General features: G+C 46.6%; 1 protein-coding gene across 1 annotated transcript in view; it reads left to right on the top strand.

The window, feature by feature from the left end:
* FRAS1 (Fraser extracellular matrix complex subunit 1) overlaps positions 1-19,552 on the top strand; it is a 405,465-nt gene that overhangs the window by 198,267 nt on the left and 187,646 nt on the right. The window contains exons 15-18 of the mRNA XM_044225418.1: positions 4,410-4,553; positions 8,763-8,903; positions 10,474-10,614; positions 12,099-12,275. Of these exons, the coding sequence (XP_044081353.1) occupies positions 4,410-4,553; positions 8,763-8,903; positions 10,474-10,614; positions 12,099-12,275 (603 nt within the window). The remainder of the gene's footprint in view (positions 1-4,409; positions 4,554-8,762; positions 8,904-10,473; positions 10,615-12,098; positions 12,276-19,552) is intronic.

The following is a 19,552-nucleotide window of genomic DNA, read 5'->3' as shown; positions in this document are numbered from 1 at the left end:
CTCTAGAAAAGTCAGGGGCTTTCCTAAATAAATTATGTGCGGCATGTAAGATAAGAAGATGGTTTTCTCTCATTAGCCCTCTTTTTAAATTTATTCCCACATTTTCACAATATACAATTCAAACCCTGAGTGATCTGAAATGTATCACTAAGAGCAATTATGGCGAAAAGTCAGGGAGTGACCTTCTACTTTTCCTAATAAGCCAAGGGTAATAAAAGCCACATGTGAAACCAGCCTAGAAGAAGAGATTATCTGCAGTCGCATATGTTCAGTGTTAGAAATCAATTGCAAAACACAGTAGGAGTACGTCATTATAAGAAGAGACAGCTCAGGGACGCCTGGGTGGCTCAGTGGGTTAAGCGTCTGCCTTCGGCTCAGGTCATGATCCCAGCGTCCTGGGATCGACTCCCACATCGGGCTCCTTGCTCAGCAGGAAGCCGGCTTCTGCCTTTGCCTGCCACTCTGTCTGCCTGAGCTCACTCTCTCGACAAAAGAAAAAAAAAATGTTAAAAAAAAAAAAAGAGACAGCTCAAGAAGAAAAGGAAAAGAAAAGAAAAAGAAGAAACGTCAGCTCAGCAGAGTCCCGTATTGAAGAAATAAAAATCCCTTCTGCAGACTTGCCTGACCATCAAACATGCTGTTTGTTTGCCATGGAAACAGAGAAGGTGGCCTCCAGTTGGTACTCTGTACAGGCACGCCATAAGTACTGGTCATCGGAAGGAGATCTGGACTTTGATTTGTGTAGTAGGTAAATTTACAGCCTCAAGTTTATCTGTCTGAAGTTATCACCTGTTCCTTTCAGACTATGACGTCGTGGTTAGTTGTTTTCCATGTAGAAGGTAACGGATAGGATGACTCTGTCATAATCAGTTAAAAAAAAATCTGCCGTGTATTCATTTAACGTACATTTACTGAACACTGACTTTGTGCCGGCTGTCAGTCTGGACCTGGGGTTGGAGACGATTCCAAGGCGGCCCCCGTTCCGGAGGATACTACATTCTGTTGAAAGGGACCGATCTGTAACCAAATGATTAGGACAGTCAGATCAACAGCTGAAGAGAGGAGGTCCACCGAGCTGCAGGAACACAGAGGAAGGAGGGACGGTTTGGACGAGTTCAGCAAAGCTTCCCAGAAGTAGTGACAGCTTAAGCCTCTCAAGTGTAACCAGGATTGCGGGGGCTGTGGAAGGAGCTGGAGGCATTGCCAACTGGGTGAATCCCAGATGGGGTGTCGGGAGCCCATGGACTGGTAGAGGCAAGCCTAGGGCATACTGCTCCGTGGACCTGGCCTGCTCCAGGGAGGTAGCCCAAGGCAGGGCTGAAAAGTTAGGTGCAGCTCAGTTGGTGACGGGCCTGAGTGCCGTCCCTAAGCCTGTAGCCTCTATCCTGCTCATTCCCTGGCCCTGTTCTGATTGTCCACACTAGGGATAATGTTAAAAAGAAATTTAACAAGTAGTACGGCACAAATCAGATTGGTCAGCAGGTGGCGGGGGCGCTGGGCAGCCCCGAGACCCTCCCCTGTGCCAGACCTTTCGGTGGCTGGAGCCCCGTGTCTTCTAGGTTTCCCAGGGATGAAACCAGGGTTCTCCGGAAGGGACCAGGATGACACTATTTGCCAGCCAGGTTGGAAGTATTTTTACTATTTTAAAGCCAGTGCAGCTGAATGTCTGCACCACTCCAGGCCAATCCCCGAAGAGAACTAGGGGGTCGTGCTTTAATTTCTCACCTCCTCTGTGCTCCCCGGACAAAGGCGATTTCATCCCTTAAGAATGTCTTGGGTCAATTACCCTCTCCTCTCCCCACTGCAGAGTAAACTCTCTAAGAAGCAAAACTGACTAAAACTCTTACGGATGAAGTCCCAGGGCCTCACCTGGCTTCCGTGACGTTTGCGGTCTGGCCCCTGTTGTCGTGTGAGCCTTTCTTCCCGTCCTCCTCTCGGGGCCTTGCTCCCCGGGGCAGTTTGTGCAACGCCCCCGGGGAGCTCAGGTCGTGGGCTGGTTTGAGTGTTTCCTGCAGCAGACTCCCCTCCGGCGGCGGGCTGGGAGGGCCGCGGGCTGGCCACGGCACCCTGCGTGGGGCCGGTGCTTCTGCTGAACACGGGTAGATTAGCCCGGCACACCTTTTTAGGAATGAGTTGGGTTTTTCCTTCGTTATGTTGTTTGTTTGGCTAGGCAATGGCTTTGAAGCGACTCCTGAGTCAGTAAGGCTGAGGCACAAGCAGGGATAGACGCTTGGGTGGCGACTCTAGGCAGTGGTTGAAGGGTAGCGGGCAACGTGAACGAAGGACCGATCTCATGGGTGTTCAGGGTGGACTTTGTTACTGGGATCTTTGATCCACATCCTTAATTATAATGTACTTTGGGTAGCTTATCCCGATATAAAGTGTTCTCATGTAACACGGTTATAAAATATAAATATAAAATAAAATATAAATAAGGTGTTAAACTATATATAGTATGATTATATTATAAAATTCTGTTAATTATTAATATCATTGATTAATTATAAAATATAATGAAGATGTTCAATAGCAATGAAGTACCGAATGTGGAGTTCGTAAATAAGTAAACCTTCCTCCAACTCTGTTTTTCATCCGCTGCTGTCATCTGTTGCTTGGACCAGAGCAGTGGACTCCATGCTGGTCTGTCTCCCTACGTGCAAGTCCCTTCATCCTCTCCAGACAGCAGCCAGAGAGAGCTTTGAAAATCAGGACGTGTGTTGATCTTGCTTAAACCCATTTAAGACTTCACGTTACACTTAGGGTAAAATCCTCATTTCGTTCCCTGACCTCCAAGGTCAAGTTTGATTGGGCCTCTGCCTATCCCTCCAGCCATGAATCAGTCCACTGTGCCCCTCTGTGCCCTGCTGGTCCCTCTGTGTCTGCTAGGTTCACTATGGGGGCAGCCTTCAGTTCCTTGAACCCCTGATCTCTTTTCCTGCTCAAGGACTTTGTTGGTGCTGCTCTCTGGCTCTCTCCAGGGCTGGCAACTTCCCATCCTTTAGATCTACCTCAAGTTGGTTGCTTCCACTTCCACCACTGTCATTCTTTATCAAAGAGCCCTTCCTAACATTTTTTTAAGCCAGAGGGAAGGAGCAGAGAGGGAGGGAGGGAGGGAGAGAATCTCAAGCAGGGTCCACGCCCAGTGCCAAGCCCCACACGAGGCTCGATCTCACAACCCTGAAATCACGACCGGAGCTGAAATCAAGAGTCAAACACTTAACACACTGAGCCAGCCAGGTACCCTATAGCATTTAACAGAATTTGTAATTATCTCTGAATTTGTTGGGGGAGGAAAGTTGTCTGAAATTAAGGCTTTCCTGTGCAGTTTCCAGCGGAGAGAAGGGGATTGGACCTTGAGATTGGCAATAAAGACACCCTTTTCTGATCTAAAGGGATACATAATGGAGTTACTTAGGTAGAGAGTACCCAGTCTCTTCCAATCAGCAAAGGCTTTTCCTCCCCCAGTTTTGGTCAGAATGAGTGCCTCTGCTGAACAGGCTGTGCTCCACGGTGAAGCAAACACTTGGGAAATGAGGATGCATTAACAGGAGCATAGGTTGGGGTTAGGCATACAATTAATTGACTTTTAATAACACGGATCACTCAGAATAGACGTCTCTTTGCAGACATGCTAAGGTGAAAAGCAAACACAAATAGTAAAAACCAAATACTGGAAGAGGAGGATATTTCTGAGTGTTCAAGGAACAACTCTGGTTTAGGAACAACATATACTTAGCAAGTTAAGTTGTAAGAGAGAAGTATGTCAAAGCGCATGTTGAGAGCAGAAGCGAGTGGCAGGGGGGTGGGGGTGGGGGACCAGAGCCCAGTGTTGGGGGAGGACCAGAAGGGTCTTTTGGGAGGATGGAAGGAAGGAGCGGGGGGTGGAGGGGCTAGAGAGAGAGAAGACAGGGGTGGAAGGCGGGGAGACAGCCGTGGAAATCCAGCAGTAGCGCGTCTTTCAAGGTCTAATCACGGAGAGAGTACATGGCATCCCCCCTTGCTGCTGCTTCATGGTGCTGGAAGCGTGGCTAGTGACCCGTCGACACTCCAGCGTCTGGTTATGAGAGACAGGGTGACGTGCTGAAGGAGGCCCATCTGATCTCGTTAGACAGACCATCTTTGTCTAGAAAATGATGGTTCCCTATCCTGGGATTCCCGTGACTCAAAAGCCTCGATGGCTTGTTCCAAGTCTCCGAGCAGTAATTTATTGCAGTTGTGCTGCTGGCCAACAGAAATAGTTATTTTTGGTGGTGGGGGGGTGCTTTTCTCCTGGGGCCTACATATGTGCATCGCAATTTGGGAATGACGTCTCCAACATCCTGTTCATGAATTCTTAAACCTTCGAAAGAAACACTGCACCCAGTCCTTTCTAGGACAGCGTGTTCACCGATGTTGCCGTTTGCCCGCAGCCTGCCACGGGTCCTGTGCCGCCTGCTGGGGTCCGACGGAGAAGAACTGCTCGGCCTGCAGAGACCCCCTGCACGTGCTGAGGGAGGGCGTCTGCCAGAGCAGCTGTGGCCTCGGCTTCTACAACCGGCAGGGGATCTGCAGCCGTAAGTGCCTGCTCTGTGCGCCAGGCCGCGTTCTTTCTACAGCATCCTTTGTTTTATCAAAATCATAACATTTCTTTTAGTCCACAAATGTGCAAATGGCAGGGGCACTGGGTGGCTCAGTGGGTTAAGCCACTGCCTTTGGCTCTGGTCATGATCCCGGGGTCCTGCGGGTCCTGGGATCCAGCCCGTGTCAGGCCCCCTGCTTAGCAGGGAATCTGCTTCTCCCTCTCCCCCTGGCTCGTGCTTGCTCTCTCTCTCTCTCTCAAAGAGATAAAATGTTTAAGGAGATGTGCACATGGCCACTACCGCCGACAGTGTTTCAGCCGTTTGCAAGCTCTTTTTTCCAACGGCAGGACTGCCTTTCATGCCCCCGCTTCACCAGAGCATGGTGGGTACGGGGCTGGTTCTGGCCCCAACCGGCAAGGCTCCGGCTGCTCGTTCCAGACTCCCAGCTGCACGACGAGGAGCAGGGCTTCCTTCCTCCAAATTCCAAGTTCTCCATCGGTGCCCGACTGCACCCGAGTGTCCGCGGAGACAAAGGCGTCCCCAGAGCCGCGAGCCGTAGACCTACCTTTATGTTGGTGTCGCTGACTTAAAGCTGAAGCTGTGACTGTGTTTTCTGTCTTTCTTTAATGCCCACGCCAAGGTGGTTGAGAGTTAACTCAGCTCCGTGCTTCCTTCCAAGCGCTTTATAAACATTAACCCACCGAGAGGCAGGAAGGCCTGGGGGAGGCGCGACCTCGGGCACGTTGAGTGATCGCTCCGTGCGTCAGTTTCCCTTATGTAGATCGGGGGTAACCGTAGCTCCCGTGGGAGACAGAGTAACGGCCCCTCAGAGATGCCTCCGTCCCAATAGCCAGCGTTTGTGACTCTGCTGCCTTGGATGGCAGAAGGGACTCTGTAGGGGTGATTCAGTCAAGGATCCGGAGATGGGGGAGACCACTGGGCCAGAGTAACTGCAAGGGTCCTTCCAGGAGTCTGAAAAGTCGATCTGAGACAGAAGCAGGGTGAAGCCAAGAAGGGGCAGTGAGCATGCAGGCGGCCTCTAGAATTGGGGATCTATCTGCCCCAGGGCTTCCGGCAGGAATGCAGTCCAGCTGACGTCTTGACTTTAGGACATCTGACCTCAAAAACTGTAAGATAATAACTCTGTGCTGTTTCAGACCAATGAGTCTGGGGTCGTTTGTCGTAGCAGCAGTGAGAAACTGAGACGCACCGGCTCAGAGGGCTGTGGGAGGACCGAGTTGATACAGGCCGGCGTTTGGCACAAGTACTGTGCCTGGTGTCTGCTCCTCCCAACGATTGCTGTCATCGTCCTCATTTTCCGGATGAGACAGAGACGTTAGGAAACTTGCTGAAGGTCACGTAGCTAATGGGGGGCAGAGCTGGGATTCAAGCCTCCGTCTTCTGGCTTCGATCCTACCTGCCTCCTAACTGCTCTCCGGCTGGAAGGATGCGCCTCTCTCCGCACCTCTGCTGTTTCTCTCTCCTTCTCCTTCTTGCCTCCCTTGATCCTCTTGTCCCCTGTACCCTATCCTCCTGCCAGTCTTCAGACCCGCCACTGCCCTGTGGGCATTGCCAAGTCCATGGGTGGGCACCGGACAGTGAACGAAAGGTCCGGACTGAGTTTGCTGTGATGGTCATACCTATGAACAGGCTGTGATGACTTTTTTTTTTTTTAATAACAAAGTCCACTAAATCAATAGAAATGTGCAGCCCATAAAACTTTCTTGAGTTACTGTCCTCGTTTTGTTTACTGAGCAGGGCTGCAGCAAAAGTGAGATGATCTTTGGGACTTGACAAATCCACGTGTCTTAGGGAAGAGAGCTAGCCCTTGGCAGCTGCTTGCTTCAAGCTGTGCGGAGATCCGTCAGCATCACTGGTGTGAAAGTCTCACTTGCTGTGGACGAGTCACAGAGGCTCTTGTGTGGAGTTGGGAGAGAACAGGAGAGAAAGGCCAGGCTGCTGGGTTTTACTCTTTTTCTGCCAGTGCCACTTTCCCACTCAATTAAGCCAGATGCATTCTCTAAAGGTCAGCAGACGTCAGGTTCACACTAACCCAAAGGCATTTAGACTGTAAGTCCCCAAGGAGGCTGGCTACTGTCCCTGATGAGGGACGTGTCACTGACCTGCTCCTGAGACATTACATCTGGGTTGAGAAAGTGACTTCTGCTGGGGAAGCGGGTATTTAAAAAATAGTTATTAAAAAACGAGGGATTAGTGTGAGTCTTGAGGCGGTGAGGGGTGGAAATCGACTTGGGCCGAGAGGTTGGATGAAGAAAGCCCGAGATCCTTGCTGACTGGAAGCGTTAAGGACTGCTGAACAGGTGGCTTAGGGAGAGAGTGTGCATCTGAAATGCTATCTGCAGGAGTATTCTTTCGAGTGTACATACCCTTCCATGATGCACGACTTTGTGACACCGCGGACGTTGACCCACAGGCTTTGGATAAAGACTGCAGTTTGCACTTTTCCTAAAATTCTTAAGAGTTCTCCAAGTTTGTACCAAATGCCTTCAGAAGCGTTTGTATAAATATTTTCTAAAACGTCAGTGAACCAAGTCACTGATTGGTATCGGGATGTTAATTAAAACGTCTGATGCTGATAATGCTGACTTATTTCCAGTTCAGCTTAGCGCTGTTCAAGATAAAGACTGGCTGGTGTTGGTTTAATAATTTATAACTGAGCAGCCCGTATCTCTAGAAATCTCAACGTCAAGTGCTGAGAAAAATCCAGCACAACCTGTCATACACGGCGGTGTGCCCCGGCTGGAAGAATTTACAGCAGCCGAGTTCATTGGCGGTTCATGCTTTGAGTTTTACAAATGTTAGATATAAAGGGTGGGGAAATTCAACAGACAAAAACCTCCTCATTCTTTAGTCTTTTAAGTACTTGTGCTGTTATAAAGGGCTTTTCTGACTCGGGCTAACATAACATAATAAATCAAAGTAAGTTCAGAGGTTTCTGTTAGCCATTCTCTCCCTCTTCCTTCCTCTTCTTCTTTTTTCTCTCTTTCCTTCCTTTAGAGCCATTTCCCTTCCTTGCCAAGGCAACTATTTCAATTTTTTATGACTTTATTTATTTATTTATTTAGTGCACACACATGTGTGTGAGCAGGGGAGGGGCAGAAGAAGAGGGAGAAGGAGTATTGCACAGACTCCGCGCTGAGCGTGGCCGCGGACACAGGGCTGCATCGCACCACCCCGAGGTCATGACCTGAGCCTAAACCAAGAGTCAGACACTCAACGGACCGAACTACCCAGGCGCCCCTATTTTAATTTTTTTTGTCTTTTTTTTAAATTAACATATACTGTATTATTTGTTTTATCAAATAATACATTTCATTTTTATGGGTTCATGTAAAAGGAGTATTCTTTCGAGTGTACATACCCTTTTTTCCCCCTTAAACGATGCGTTCCAGAGTTCACGAGGTTCTTTTTACACTCAGCATTACGGTTTGAATCACCTGTGTGGCTGTATCACCTGGTGCTCTGCTTCTCGCTGCTGCACAGAACTCCCTGGGCTGCGGCCCCATGGCTCACCCGTCCGCTGTGGACAACGGACTCCCCACTTCCCTCCAGCCCTATGCTGTCACTAGAGAGCACCCGGGAACGGCCCCAGGCACCCCTTTATGAACCTGTATGGAAGCTGCCCTGGGGTGGGTAACTAGGAGCAGAACTGATGGTTTCTTCACTTTCCAGATTCTTTATTTGACTAAGTAGTGCTGGCCACCTCACCAGTACCTACACTCTCAAGTGTGAAGCTTGTCTCGTTCACATCTTTGCCACCATTCGGCATTATCAAGCTTCAGACTTTTTTTCTGGTTATTAGGTATATGGGGACATCCCATTTTCTTTGCATTTTTCTGATTATTAATGAGTTTGAGAATATCTTCAACCCCTATTGGATTGGCATCCCTACCCCCCAGCCCATTTTGACTTTAAATCCTATATTATACTGGATATGCTGGTGGGTGTGGCTCAGAGTATTTGTTATGCTTGGTTCAATGAGTAATTATCCGGTTTCCTTCAACTGTGAAAACAGAAAGTACAGAGTACTTTGAAATGTTAGAATCAAAGAAACGGAACTCAGCGGAGCAGTGAGACAATGTGATTTCCATGTTGATACCAACTGTGGACATTGTAAAGAGTAGACTCCTGTGCTCCCTTTGCTCATGATTGACTTTCTCTGGTGGGTTTCTTCCCCCTTAGCTTGTGACCAATCCTGTAAGAGTTGTGGTCCCAATAGTCCCAGGTGTCTTACCTGTGCTGAGAAGACAGTATTGCATGATGGGAAATGCATTGCTGAATGCCCCCGCGGGTACTATGCTGAGGCCACTGGCAGATGCAGAGGTAAGTCTGGGATAATCATTATTGTCCTCCTCCTCATCATCAAAATGCATTTGACACGTTGACACTACCTAGTGCTCTATGATGTTTACTTAAGAATTTGTGTGTATGATGAGAAGATATCAAATTGAAAGGAATAGGTTTCTCAGTATGAAGCACGTGTGTATTTGGTGTGGGAGTAGGTGGCTGCTGTGGGACTTGAGTGATGAAGTAAAAGACTGATGCATATCAATCATCATTAGAGATCATCTGGTGCTTTTCACCATGAAGAACATCTTTAAGATCTTCGTATAGTCCTTATGTACGTACAGACCTTCACTAACTTAGGTTGTAGCTATGACAAAACCCTTTCTTAGATGGCATGAGCACATACCTCAGCAACTACAACACATCACAAAAATAAAATAAAAAAATTAACCAAGTTTGATAGCTTGTAAAGCTGAAGTCCATATCTATTGAAAATTTGGGCTTATGTGCTATTTATATATTGTTCTTTTAGATTTATATGACTTTAACTATGAAACATTCCTGTTTGAGGTTTTGTGAATTTCTATTTACGTGTGCTTGACTTGTGTCTTTCCTTCGAGACAACTCCGGGAACGTACTGCTGCCTGGGGCACCTTGATTGCCCCTCTCCTCCAAAACAAACATACATATCATCACTTCACCTAGAGTGTGGGTTTGTGGCAGGATGTTTTAATCTGCCCCACAGCCTTGTCTTAGCAGCGTCCCTCTGGTCTGCCAACCTCTTTCCTCCCCCAGTGTTTATCCCTCTTCCACGACATCTCATCCTACGCCCACGCTCCTCTCTCCCAGCTCCTGCCCATTGTTTTCTGGAGTCTTCTAGTATCTCAATCCCATCCCTTAGGACAGGCCCTGGTATCATCTGTAAACCAGTCAGAGATGTTCCACTATTATCACCCAGGACTAAAGCAGCAGAGACGCATGCCCGACACTGTCATATACAAAGATTGTTTAATGTAAGTCTGCCTTAAATCCTATGTTAGACCTAAAAATATCTCGAGTGATCCTTTAGTCCAACCTCGCAGTGCATATGCCAGGGATCCTGAGCCTGGAGAGACCCTGACTTGGCTAAAGGCATGGACAAATTAGTGGACAAGCCAGCCAAAATTCCAGTTCCCCCAGAACTCAGACAGATAAATTTCTCACTCTTCCCTGTTCAGGTAGGGGGTTTTAGGTTCAGACAGACCTAGGGCTAAATCCCTACACTACTTACTCATTACCTCTGTGATCTTCGGTAAATTTTTTAACTTCCCAAGACCTCAGTTTTCTCATCTGCACAACCTCATGATTGCTATGAAGATTAAAGGCAGCCATGTGCATAAACCCCTTAATGGAAACATTAAATAAAGGGTAGCTGGTAAATAACAGAACATGTATAAAAGATGGTAAGAGGTCACTGTGGGCAGTCATGGGTATCCAACCACTCCTGAAGCATCTTTCCGCCGACAGCTGAAGGAGGTTGAGGTGACACAGAAGGGGCTTCCTGGCATATAAGGAACCCTTATGAGTCACCTGAGTTCCCTGGTGTCCCTCTCACTCTCTTCCTCAGCTTGTCACAATTCGTGTGCCAGCTGCTCTGGACCCACGGGCTCACACTGCACAGCCTGCGTCCAGCCCTGGGCTCTGCGTCAAGGCCACTGCCTGTCCAGCTGTGGAGACGGCTTCTACCCTGACCACGGGCTCTGCAAAGGTACTGTTGGTGTCCTCGCCATTCTTAAGAGACTTTCCCATCAGAAGGAAGTTACTTTTCAGGACACTTTTCCCCTACAGTTTATCTTCTGTGGCTATGTATATACATTCTGTGCTTTTTTTTTTTTTTTTTTTTTTTTTATTGCCAAGGAATAATCTGAAGAAAAAACTATGTTGGAATATTTGTGATGTCGCCCCTGAAATTCATGACTTTTCTGGCCATCCTTGAGAGGATGGTCATTTCCTCAACCATACGTTAAGACAAAACAAAACTCTTACTTCCTCCTTTTCCATGTGCTCCTGGCATTGCTAATGTGTTTTGTAGTCTTCATTTTGTTTTTCCCTGAAGAACCTTTCTTTGTTAACGATATAGCTGAGCGAACTGAGTTAGTAGCAATGCCTCTGGGCTAAGGGAAATGGAAAGTCTTAAATAGCTGTTTGCCAAAAAGGCTTTGGGCTCATTGGGAGGGCGGGATCATTGTCTTTTGAAACTAGAACACTGGGACAAACACTTCAAGTAGATGCAATTAATTTATGTATATTTATATGGAGGGAAACTTGGGAAAGGGTTTGAGAATAGTTGTAAGAATATACAGAGTTATATGTATATTAATATATGTTATATATATGTTATATATACTGGTGTGTGTTTTTATATACAAATATATATTTGTATAATTTTATATAAATATAGACATATACATTTGCATGTATATGTTATAAATACGTATGTATGTATTTAAAATAGGGAAGCCACAATAAATATTCTGAAAAAGAAAATTTAGAAATCTTTTAAAGAACTCTTTTAGAGTTAATTATGTCAAAGTTAGTTATATCAAAGTGCTCTTGTAAACAGTTAATTATGTCAAATGTGGGCCTGAGGTAGTTCCCATATCCTGTCTGGGTCTGATTTCAACCAGTAGCCAAGGAGAACGAGAAACAGTGATGATTGTTAAATTCTTGTTGCTCCTCCGAAGGGGGCCCTTCCTGGTTTAGGAAAGCAGCCTTTCCTCACGTAAATTCTAGGAGGAATTTATTGCCTGGATGCCCTCAGCGCGGCTGATGGATGACATAGTGGACAATAACGCAATGACCGTCCTTGCAAAAAATACAGTAATGGTCTTTGTATGGAAACTTGTTAAATCTTCAGCAAAAACTGAGACCATGATATTAAGACATCATTCCATGAATGTGTGTCTGGAGAACCAAGATAATATTGTCCTGTTTGCTGGGGTTTGTCGTGTCCAGCCTGACCGCCCTCACAAGGCGCGAGAGATGTGAGCAGTTAACGTCGCCGTCACTGGACGTCACTGGACGTCTCACAGATATCATCGCCCTGAGCTGTGTATAGGACACGAGAAAGCAGTTTTCTGATAGAATGTATCTGGCGAACTCTTCTAAGGGGTTTCGATTGCATTAGGGACTCCCCTCGGTTGCAACATGCATATGACCCTTGGACTGTTTTCTGCATTTTGTTCTTGGCAGCCTGTCATTCCTCTTGCCTCACTTGTCTGGGTCCCGAACGCGCTCACTGTGTCCGGTGTAAGAAGCCCGGGGAAGGCCTGCAGGTTGAGCGGCTGCCTGGCACGAACGTCACCTCTGGCGAGTGTGTGTCTCAGTGTAGAGCCCAGTTTTACCTGGAGAGCACGGGGCTGTGCGAAGGTGAGCAAGCATGGGTTGAGGAGATGTGAGGTAGTTTCTGGGCTTTGCGCTTGAGAGATCCTGTGAGGTGAGAACAAAGCCAGAAGACCTTCGTTTTCACGTAAGAGTTGTTCCAGGAACTGTGGATGCAGCAGAAGCTGGACACGCAAAGGCGTGGCCCCCACTGATGTTCTCCTTCCCTTGGTGAATAATAGATGACCTTAGAGAGCTGGTTCCCTTTGACACCCCCCCCCCGTCCCCGAAGTTACATTCTAAGAAGTTCCAGACAGGAATTATTTCAGAGAAGTACGAGTAGCTAAGAAAGACCCAGAGCTCATTGTAGAATTCCATTCAGTATTTCTTCTAATTTGCTACTTTGAATGAATATGAATTGGTCCCTTCAGGGCAAAATCTCGACTTCTGTCAAAATGTAGAAGTGATTCTTGCCCCTGCCTAGCGTATTATCAACAGAGTGTTGACGCCGTCCTGGATCATTTGACTCCATGGCCGGGACGTCTGCGAGTGGCTGAGGAGATGCAGGAGCGCTTCGGACGATCTGCGGGGAGGTCGGGGAGGCTGCGGAGGCCCCTCTGTTCCTGCACAAAGTTGGGTGAATTATTTGATTCTCCAGCTACTTAAAAAAAATACAATACTTACATTTTGCATTGTGAACGTATGTTCATTAAAGGAAACTTGTAATGTAGAACAAGGAGAAAGACAGACTGCCCACCATCTACCACTTGGGTAACTGCCTCTACCATTTTGCTATAATATATCCAAGTGTTTTCCTGTTCATAGCATTGAGTTTTTATTTTTACGATGTAACTGTAAGCGTGCTGTAGATTCAATTTTGTGTCTACAGTATCCAATTTCACACTGGAAAATACTCTCACATGGAAAGGACAGATTTCAAGGTTAAGTTAAAAGATCTTGACACAGTGAGTCATATGGCATAGTAGGAAGTTGCGGATTTGCAATACGGAGCCCCCAGGCCAGACATTAAGCTCTCTGAGCCTCTGCATTCACAGCATTAGAATAGGGGTAATTATCTCTCTCACATAGGCTTTTTGCCAGGATCAGAAGAAGTTAGGAGTGTGAAAGTTCTTGGTAAATTATAAAGCCCCACGCTCAATTGTCACAAATGTCCATCCAAATACCCAGGAGTTCAGGAACATTATAGGGGTAGTCCCCTGCTCCCTGGGGTGCACTGGGCTCCAGAGAAGTTACACAGTGCCTAGAAATGAGGGGAGGGATATTTACTCTCCAAATACACTGGTTTCCATTCCTATATGAGTTGCCTAAACTCTCTGTGGTCCCTTAAACTTTCATGGCTCTGTTTTCACACAGCTACTTCTGAAATACAGGAATCTTTGTCCCTAAGAGTCCCAGTGCCTTCCCAAGGCCCACACCCCACAGCCCTTCCCTTGATGCTGGGAGAAATCAAGAAGAAATCTTCCCAGGCTCCTCAGCCTCTCCCTATAATTTTGAACGTACATTAAAAATGAAAAGCAGGAATTTGAGGAGGGAGCGGAAAAGAGAAACAAAAATGATTAACATTTGTAAGATTAAGTTGTAAATAAAAATTCAAGTGACCAGGGTTATCCAGCCAGAAAACAGTGTTACTGTTGATCTGGCACACCATGGACCAGACACTAAGAGAAGCCCTTACTCCTTTTTCACTTAGGTCTGGTACCAGCCTTGTGGGGTGAGCGGGATAGCTATTTTAGAGGAGTGCAGGCTTCAGGAAGTTAAGGCCGTACCTTGTTCAAAGTCATATGTCCAGCACAGAGTAGACTCTGGTGGAATAAGTCAGCCTGACTCCTGTATCCACACTCTGTGTTACGGTCACTGACAAGGCAAAAGCGCAGCACACCAATACTGCAGGATTGGACCATCTGAAATTGAAGGAGGCATTCTCAACAAAGGGGAGTTTCCTGCGAATCCCTTTGTACAGACGCCTTTTTTAAAGGGTTAGAGTCTGAACCCTGTGGGATGGTTTTATTGTGGTCCCATGGGAGGGATCTAGCTTGACCCCTGGAGCCCCTTGTGGTCCCCTGATCTTGTGCTAGTTCCCATAAAACTACTAGGTGCCGTGCTATAGGCTGTCTACTCACATTTATTACCACGCCCTTGCGCAATCTCTGCTATGTAGATTGTTGTGCTCAATTGACAAGTGAGGAGAATGTGGCAGAAAAGGTTAATTGAGTTGCCCAAGATTCCGTTGGGAAACGGAGTGCAAGCGCCGCTCATTTCCAACCCTATCTGAGTATTAAGCGTGTTGATCGATGTGTTTCCTGTCACTCATCTCATATCTCTGGAAACCTTTCTGCCTTCCCACAATCTGTTCCATTTTTGATTCTGCCGAAGTGTTGTCAGTGCCGTCGGGCTGGGGAGCCCCATGAGACTGCACTGGGCTGTCCTTCTCACATGTTCCCAGAAATGCCCTGGCTTCCTTGCCGAACATTTAAAAAGGGTTGTAGTATTTTTGTGGCCGTACCACTGAGGGTTTATTTTGCAGCACGTTTGATCTCAAGTGCTTTTCTATAAAGAAGAAAAAACAAGTGTTTTCTGGAGCTCTCATTCTTCCTGTCTCGGAGACTGCGGTACAGAGTGATTAGCATGTTAGTACAGCTAATGAAAGCCAGAAGCAGATGCATGATATGATAGGAAGAAGCAATTTACTTAGAGTCTGAAGTGGTGTCAGAAGTTATCATAAAAGTGTTAACTCAGAGCTACATGACAGAACCAGGAATTATCTACTGGAAGATGAAACAAAACTACTCGAGATATTTGACTAACAGCCAAGTCTATGATTGAAGGACAAAAACACATAAAAGTAGCAAACAGTGACCAAAGTGAAGTGTGTTTGTGTGTCGCTGGAGGGCAGGCCAGTCTGGTTTCATCCCTCCCTTCTGCGGTGTCTGTCGAGTGTTTCCTCGGTGCTGGGCATCGTCTAGGCCCTGGGGGCGCACTCATCAATGAGGCAGACAAAATTCCTGCCCTCAGGAATTTCTACTCTAGTGAGAGAAACAGATCGTAAATAAATGAATAAACGCCAGTAGCAACAAAACCTCCGGCCTGTATGGGCTACTGTTCTGTGCGGTGAAGCCCGCAGCAGGATAACGGGAAGGGAAGAGGGGGGCTGTGGTGGGGAGGGGGGAGGGGCCCTTGCCTGTGTTTGTCCTGTGATTTGGGCTCATCCCCAGGAGTGACCTTGGGCACTTCAGAAGATGGAGCTTTGGCTTCATGCTTTTTTGGTTTTTGGGTGTTTTGTTTGTTTGTTTGTTTGTTTGTTTTTTGCTTTGTCTTGTTTTTTCCCACATGGCCTTTATGTTTACAAAATGTGGCTAGAACTGCTGGTCCAAGGCGGTCCATTACTAACTGTGAAAGGTAATGTGGAGGCCTTTTCAGTGGTCAGCCACAACCGTGCACGTTTACTCAGGATTAGCATTCAGTACCAACTAAAAGAAGGACTTCAGTAATGTTACCCAGAGCTCACCTCATGTATTTAATGGACTGTGTCAGCATTGAGAGAGTCTAGTGTGTTAAAACAAGCAAACAAACCAACAAAAACCAGGACATCAACCCCCTTGCACAAATAAAATAATATAAATTCACTTCCTCCAGAACCTCTAAACAACCAAAAACGATCCCTTGCTTTTTAATCCACCCCCCCCCACTAGTTTCCCAGGCTTCCCTGAGTCTGTCGGAAGTCTCCAGGGTGGGGCTGGTAGGAGCCACGATTTTATACAATTCCAGGGGCCGTTCTCATGCCAAGTCCTATGACAGGTTCCTCCTGGTATCACTTGGTGACTGGGCAACCCATGTGGCCATGCCTGGCAGCCCAGGGCGGATGGACAGGACAAAGGACCCAGAGCTCTTGTCACCGGGAGGCCTCTCCTCTTTTCTGAGAAGGTTCCTTGGATCAGGTCAGATACCCAACTCATTCTCAGATTCTCCTTGCATTGTTGTTGAGCTGTTTTGTTGGTGTTTTGTTTTGTAAAGGATTTAACTGTTTTGAAGCCTTAGCTTTTGGTCGAGGTCTCTCTGGAGCAGAGCTTCTCATTGGAATGTCTTGGGAATCTTGTCAGATGTGAATTCAGATACAGTGGATCTGGGGTGGGGTCCGAGTTCTGCATTTGTAGCACGCTTCCAGGTGAGGCTGATGCTCCCGTCCAGGGACCATAGGCAAGCAAGCAAAGCCTCTAATTAAAAATGGGAGAGCATATGATTTTATTATTGGTATACTTGTAACTAAAGCAGTTTTTAAAAATCTTAATTTCTATTTCTTCTTATTGCATGCATAATACATATTACAGACATTAAAAAAATACAGATAAGAAAATTAGAAAAGAAAAACATCTGGGACACCTCAGTGGCTCAGTCAGTTAAGCATCTGCCTTTGCCTCAGGTCAAAGGAGTCCTGGAGTCCGGCGATCAAATCCCACATCAAGCCCCGTGCTCAGCTGGGAGCCTGCTTCTCCCTCTTCCTGCCATTCCCTCTGCTTGTGCGCACGCGCTCTCTCTCTGACAAATCTTAGGAAAAAAAAAAAAGAAAAAGAAAAACATCTATGACTAGGTTACCCAGATTTAGCAAATAAAAATGTAGGATTAAGAAATAAAAATGCTTAGCAGATAAAAAAAGGAATTTTTAATGTAAATATATCCCAAATATTGCCTGAGATATTCTAAACTGCCATTCAGTGTTTATCTGAAATTCAAATTTAAGTAGGTATCCTTTATTTTATTTGTAAATTCTACTGATAACCCTTAAACCTTGAGATAACCTCTTTTAATTTTTGGCATAGATTCTTAATTTGTATATATATTATATATATATACATATACATATATATATATTATATATATAATATATAAAATCATGTTACAGAGTTTACAAATTCCTTAAAACCAAGAGTTTTATTAGAAATTCTGTAAATTCGGGGCACCTGGGTGGCTCCGTCAGTTAAGCAGCTCCCTTCAGCTCAGGTCATGATCTCGGGTTCCGGGATCGAGCCCCTTGTTGGGCTCCGTGCTTGCCTGGGAGTCTGCTTCTCCTTCCCCCTCTGCCCCTCCCCCTACTCGTGCATGTTTATGCTCTCTTTCTCAAATAAATAAATTCTTTTTAAAAATTCTATGAATTTACATTTACTCCCATTTTACAGATGAAGAAAGTAAGGCTTAGAAGGAACCAACTAATGAACGATTTAGCAACGAAGAATCCTAGGCTTTAATACAGGATGTAGTTGCTCAGGAAATATTTCCTTCTTTTCGGATCCCGGCTCCCTTGTTCCTCATTTCACACTAGAGCTTTACAATCGAATTTCAGGCCAGGCTGCCTCAATTAATGATGCAGTTCGATCACCATGTCAACAGCTTGGCCGTGGCGACCAAGGACTAGATCTGAACACGGTCAGGATGATTAGATTAGCCACATAATTGCCCAATTTTGTGGCAAATGAGTGGTGGATTCTCTCCATTCCCACACAGCTCAACAAGAGGGTTCAGGATGATCTAATTTTGAGGGACTTCCAACTTTTTAAAGTGAACTCTATACTGTGATAATGAACGTTACTCACATGTCTTCTGACGTAGATGTCAGTAAATACTTAACAAAGAATGCAGAGGTAACAAACATCGGCTCCCGTTCCTGCACTGACGTCCTTCTCATTAGACTTAGAATAATCATAGAGCCTAAATCAGGTAAACATTAGGGAAATTTTAACAACTAAAATTTCCCAGGCTTGCTTTTTCAGTCTCGAACATAGAATCGCCTCTTTGGGCCGGGTCTTACTTCAGGGGGCAAAAGTGCACAGAGTCAATACAGGTTTGATATCAATTTACAAAATTTTGTTTTTCTTCTAGTTTTGCTGAGACATAACTGACATATAACATTGTGTTAGTTTAAGGTATACAACAATGATTCTGTATACGTATATATTGGGAAATGATCACCACTTGGCAACTTTCAGATGTACGATGTTAGCCGCACTCACTCTGCTGTCCGTGGTAACCCCAGGACGTCTCATATCTGGAAGTTTACACCATTTGATCCCTTTCACCCATCTCCTACCTGCCAACTACGTTTGTTCTCTGAACCTTTTTTTTTTTAAAAAAGATTTTATTTATTTATTTGACAGACAGAGATCACAAGTAGGCAGAGAAGCAGGCAGAGAGAGAGAGAGAGAGTGAGGAGGAAGCAGGCTCCCCGCCGAGCAGAGAGCCCGATGCGGGACTCGATCCCTGGACCCTGGGATCATGACCCGAGCCGAAGGCAGAGGCTTTAACCCACTGAGCCACCCAGGCGCCCCTGTTCTCTGAATCTTAATTGTTCAGCCAGCCCTTGGCTGTTGAGCGGTTTGCAAACCCTGTGGGATTGTCTAGGCTCCTTGCTTTGTTCCTAGTAGCCCGAGTAGTTGAGGGTGTGCCAGGACTTGTCGGTGCCCTACAGGGGGGACCTCCGTCAGCAGCTGAGGTGGAGGCTGACGGAAACTGGAGCCTCATGCAGCAGCTTTAAGATCGGGCAGATTTCCCTGTTTCAGAGCAACACTGGGAAGTGGGTATTTCTGTCTGCGTCCTCTGCACGGAGTCGTGGGGTCACAGCCTCCCGGTGAAGAACGGTCTCTTTGTTTGCTGTGGTCCGTTGAACCAGTGACCTCAGACCTCACTGACCACCAGAGCCAGGCTGTCAAGGGTACGGCCGACATGAGCAGAAGCTCTTTCCAGGAAGACGCTAGTGACCCAGAACAGAGCAGAGGTAGAGCACAAATACGGTGTCCGCCCCCACCCCCAGGTCCGTAAAGAGGGTCGCAGGGAGCGGGCCTCTGTGTGTGCATTCAATTAGAGGCCTGACCCATGGCGGCAGTTTTTAAGATTCACAAATAGGTCTCTTTCGGGGAGAGGCAAAAAGAATGGCCTGAGTGCTGCCTCCTGGGGGAGGGGAGGCATAACCCCAGGATTCCTTGGGATCCCCTTAAGAAATGTTTCTTTATTTGCTGTAGTCTTATGGGCTTTGTGAATGCAAGCCCTTCTGGCTTTTGGAGCTAGGGTTTTGGGGGCCCATCCCTCAGGTGGACTCTTGAAAGTTGTGGTATCACATGTTGGCTCTAAACCCTTTATTCCAAAAGGAGAAGCTGGAGTTTTTTCCTGACCATGTGGCACTGGGGGTCGGGGTGGGCATGGCATGTGTCCCAACCTTCCCCACCTGTGTCCATATAGGTGTTTTTCTCATTTGTGTGATGTGTAGGAGGCCCTCAACATATCAGCTAGTTTCCGGATTTCTCCCAGAGGGACTTGTG

The sequence above is a fragment of the Neovison vison genome, chromosome 11 (assembly GCF_020171115.1).
Source record: "Neovison vison isolate M4711 chromosome 11, ASM_NN_V1, whole genome shotgun sequence".
In the NCBI taxonomy this organism is placed as follows: domain Eukaryota; kingdom Metazoa; phylum Chordata; class Mammalia; order Carnivora; family Mustelidae; genus Neogale; species Neogale vison.
Note: the sequence above shows the minus strand (reverse complement) of the source record. Positions and strands in the feature narration are given on the sequence as shown.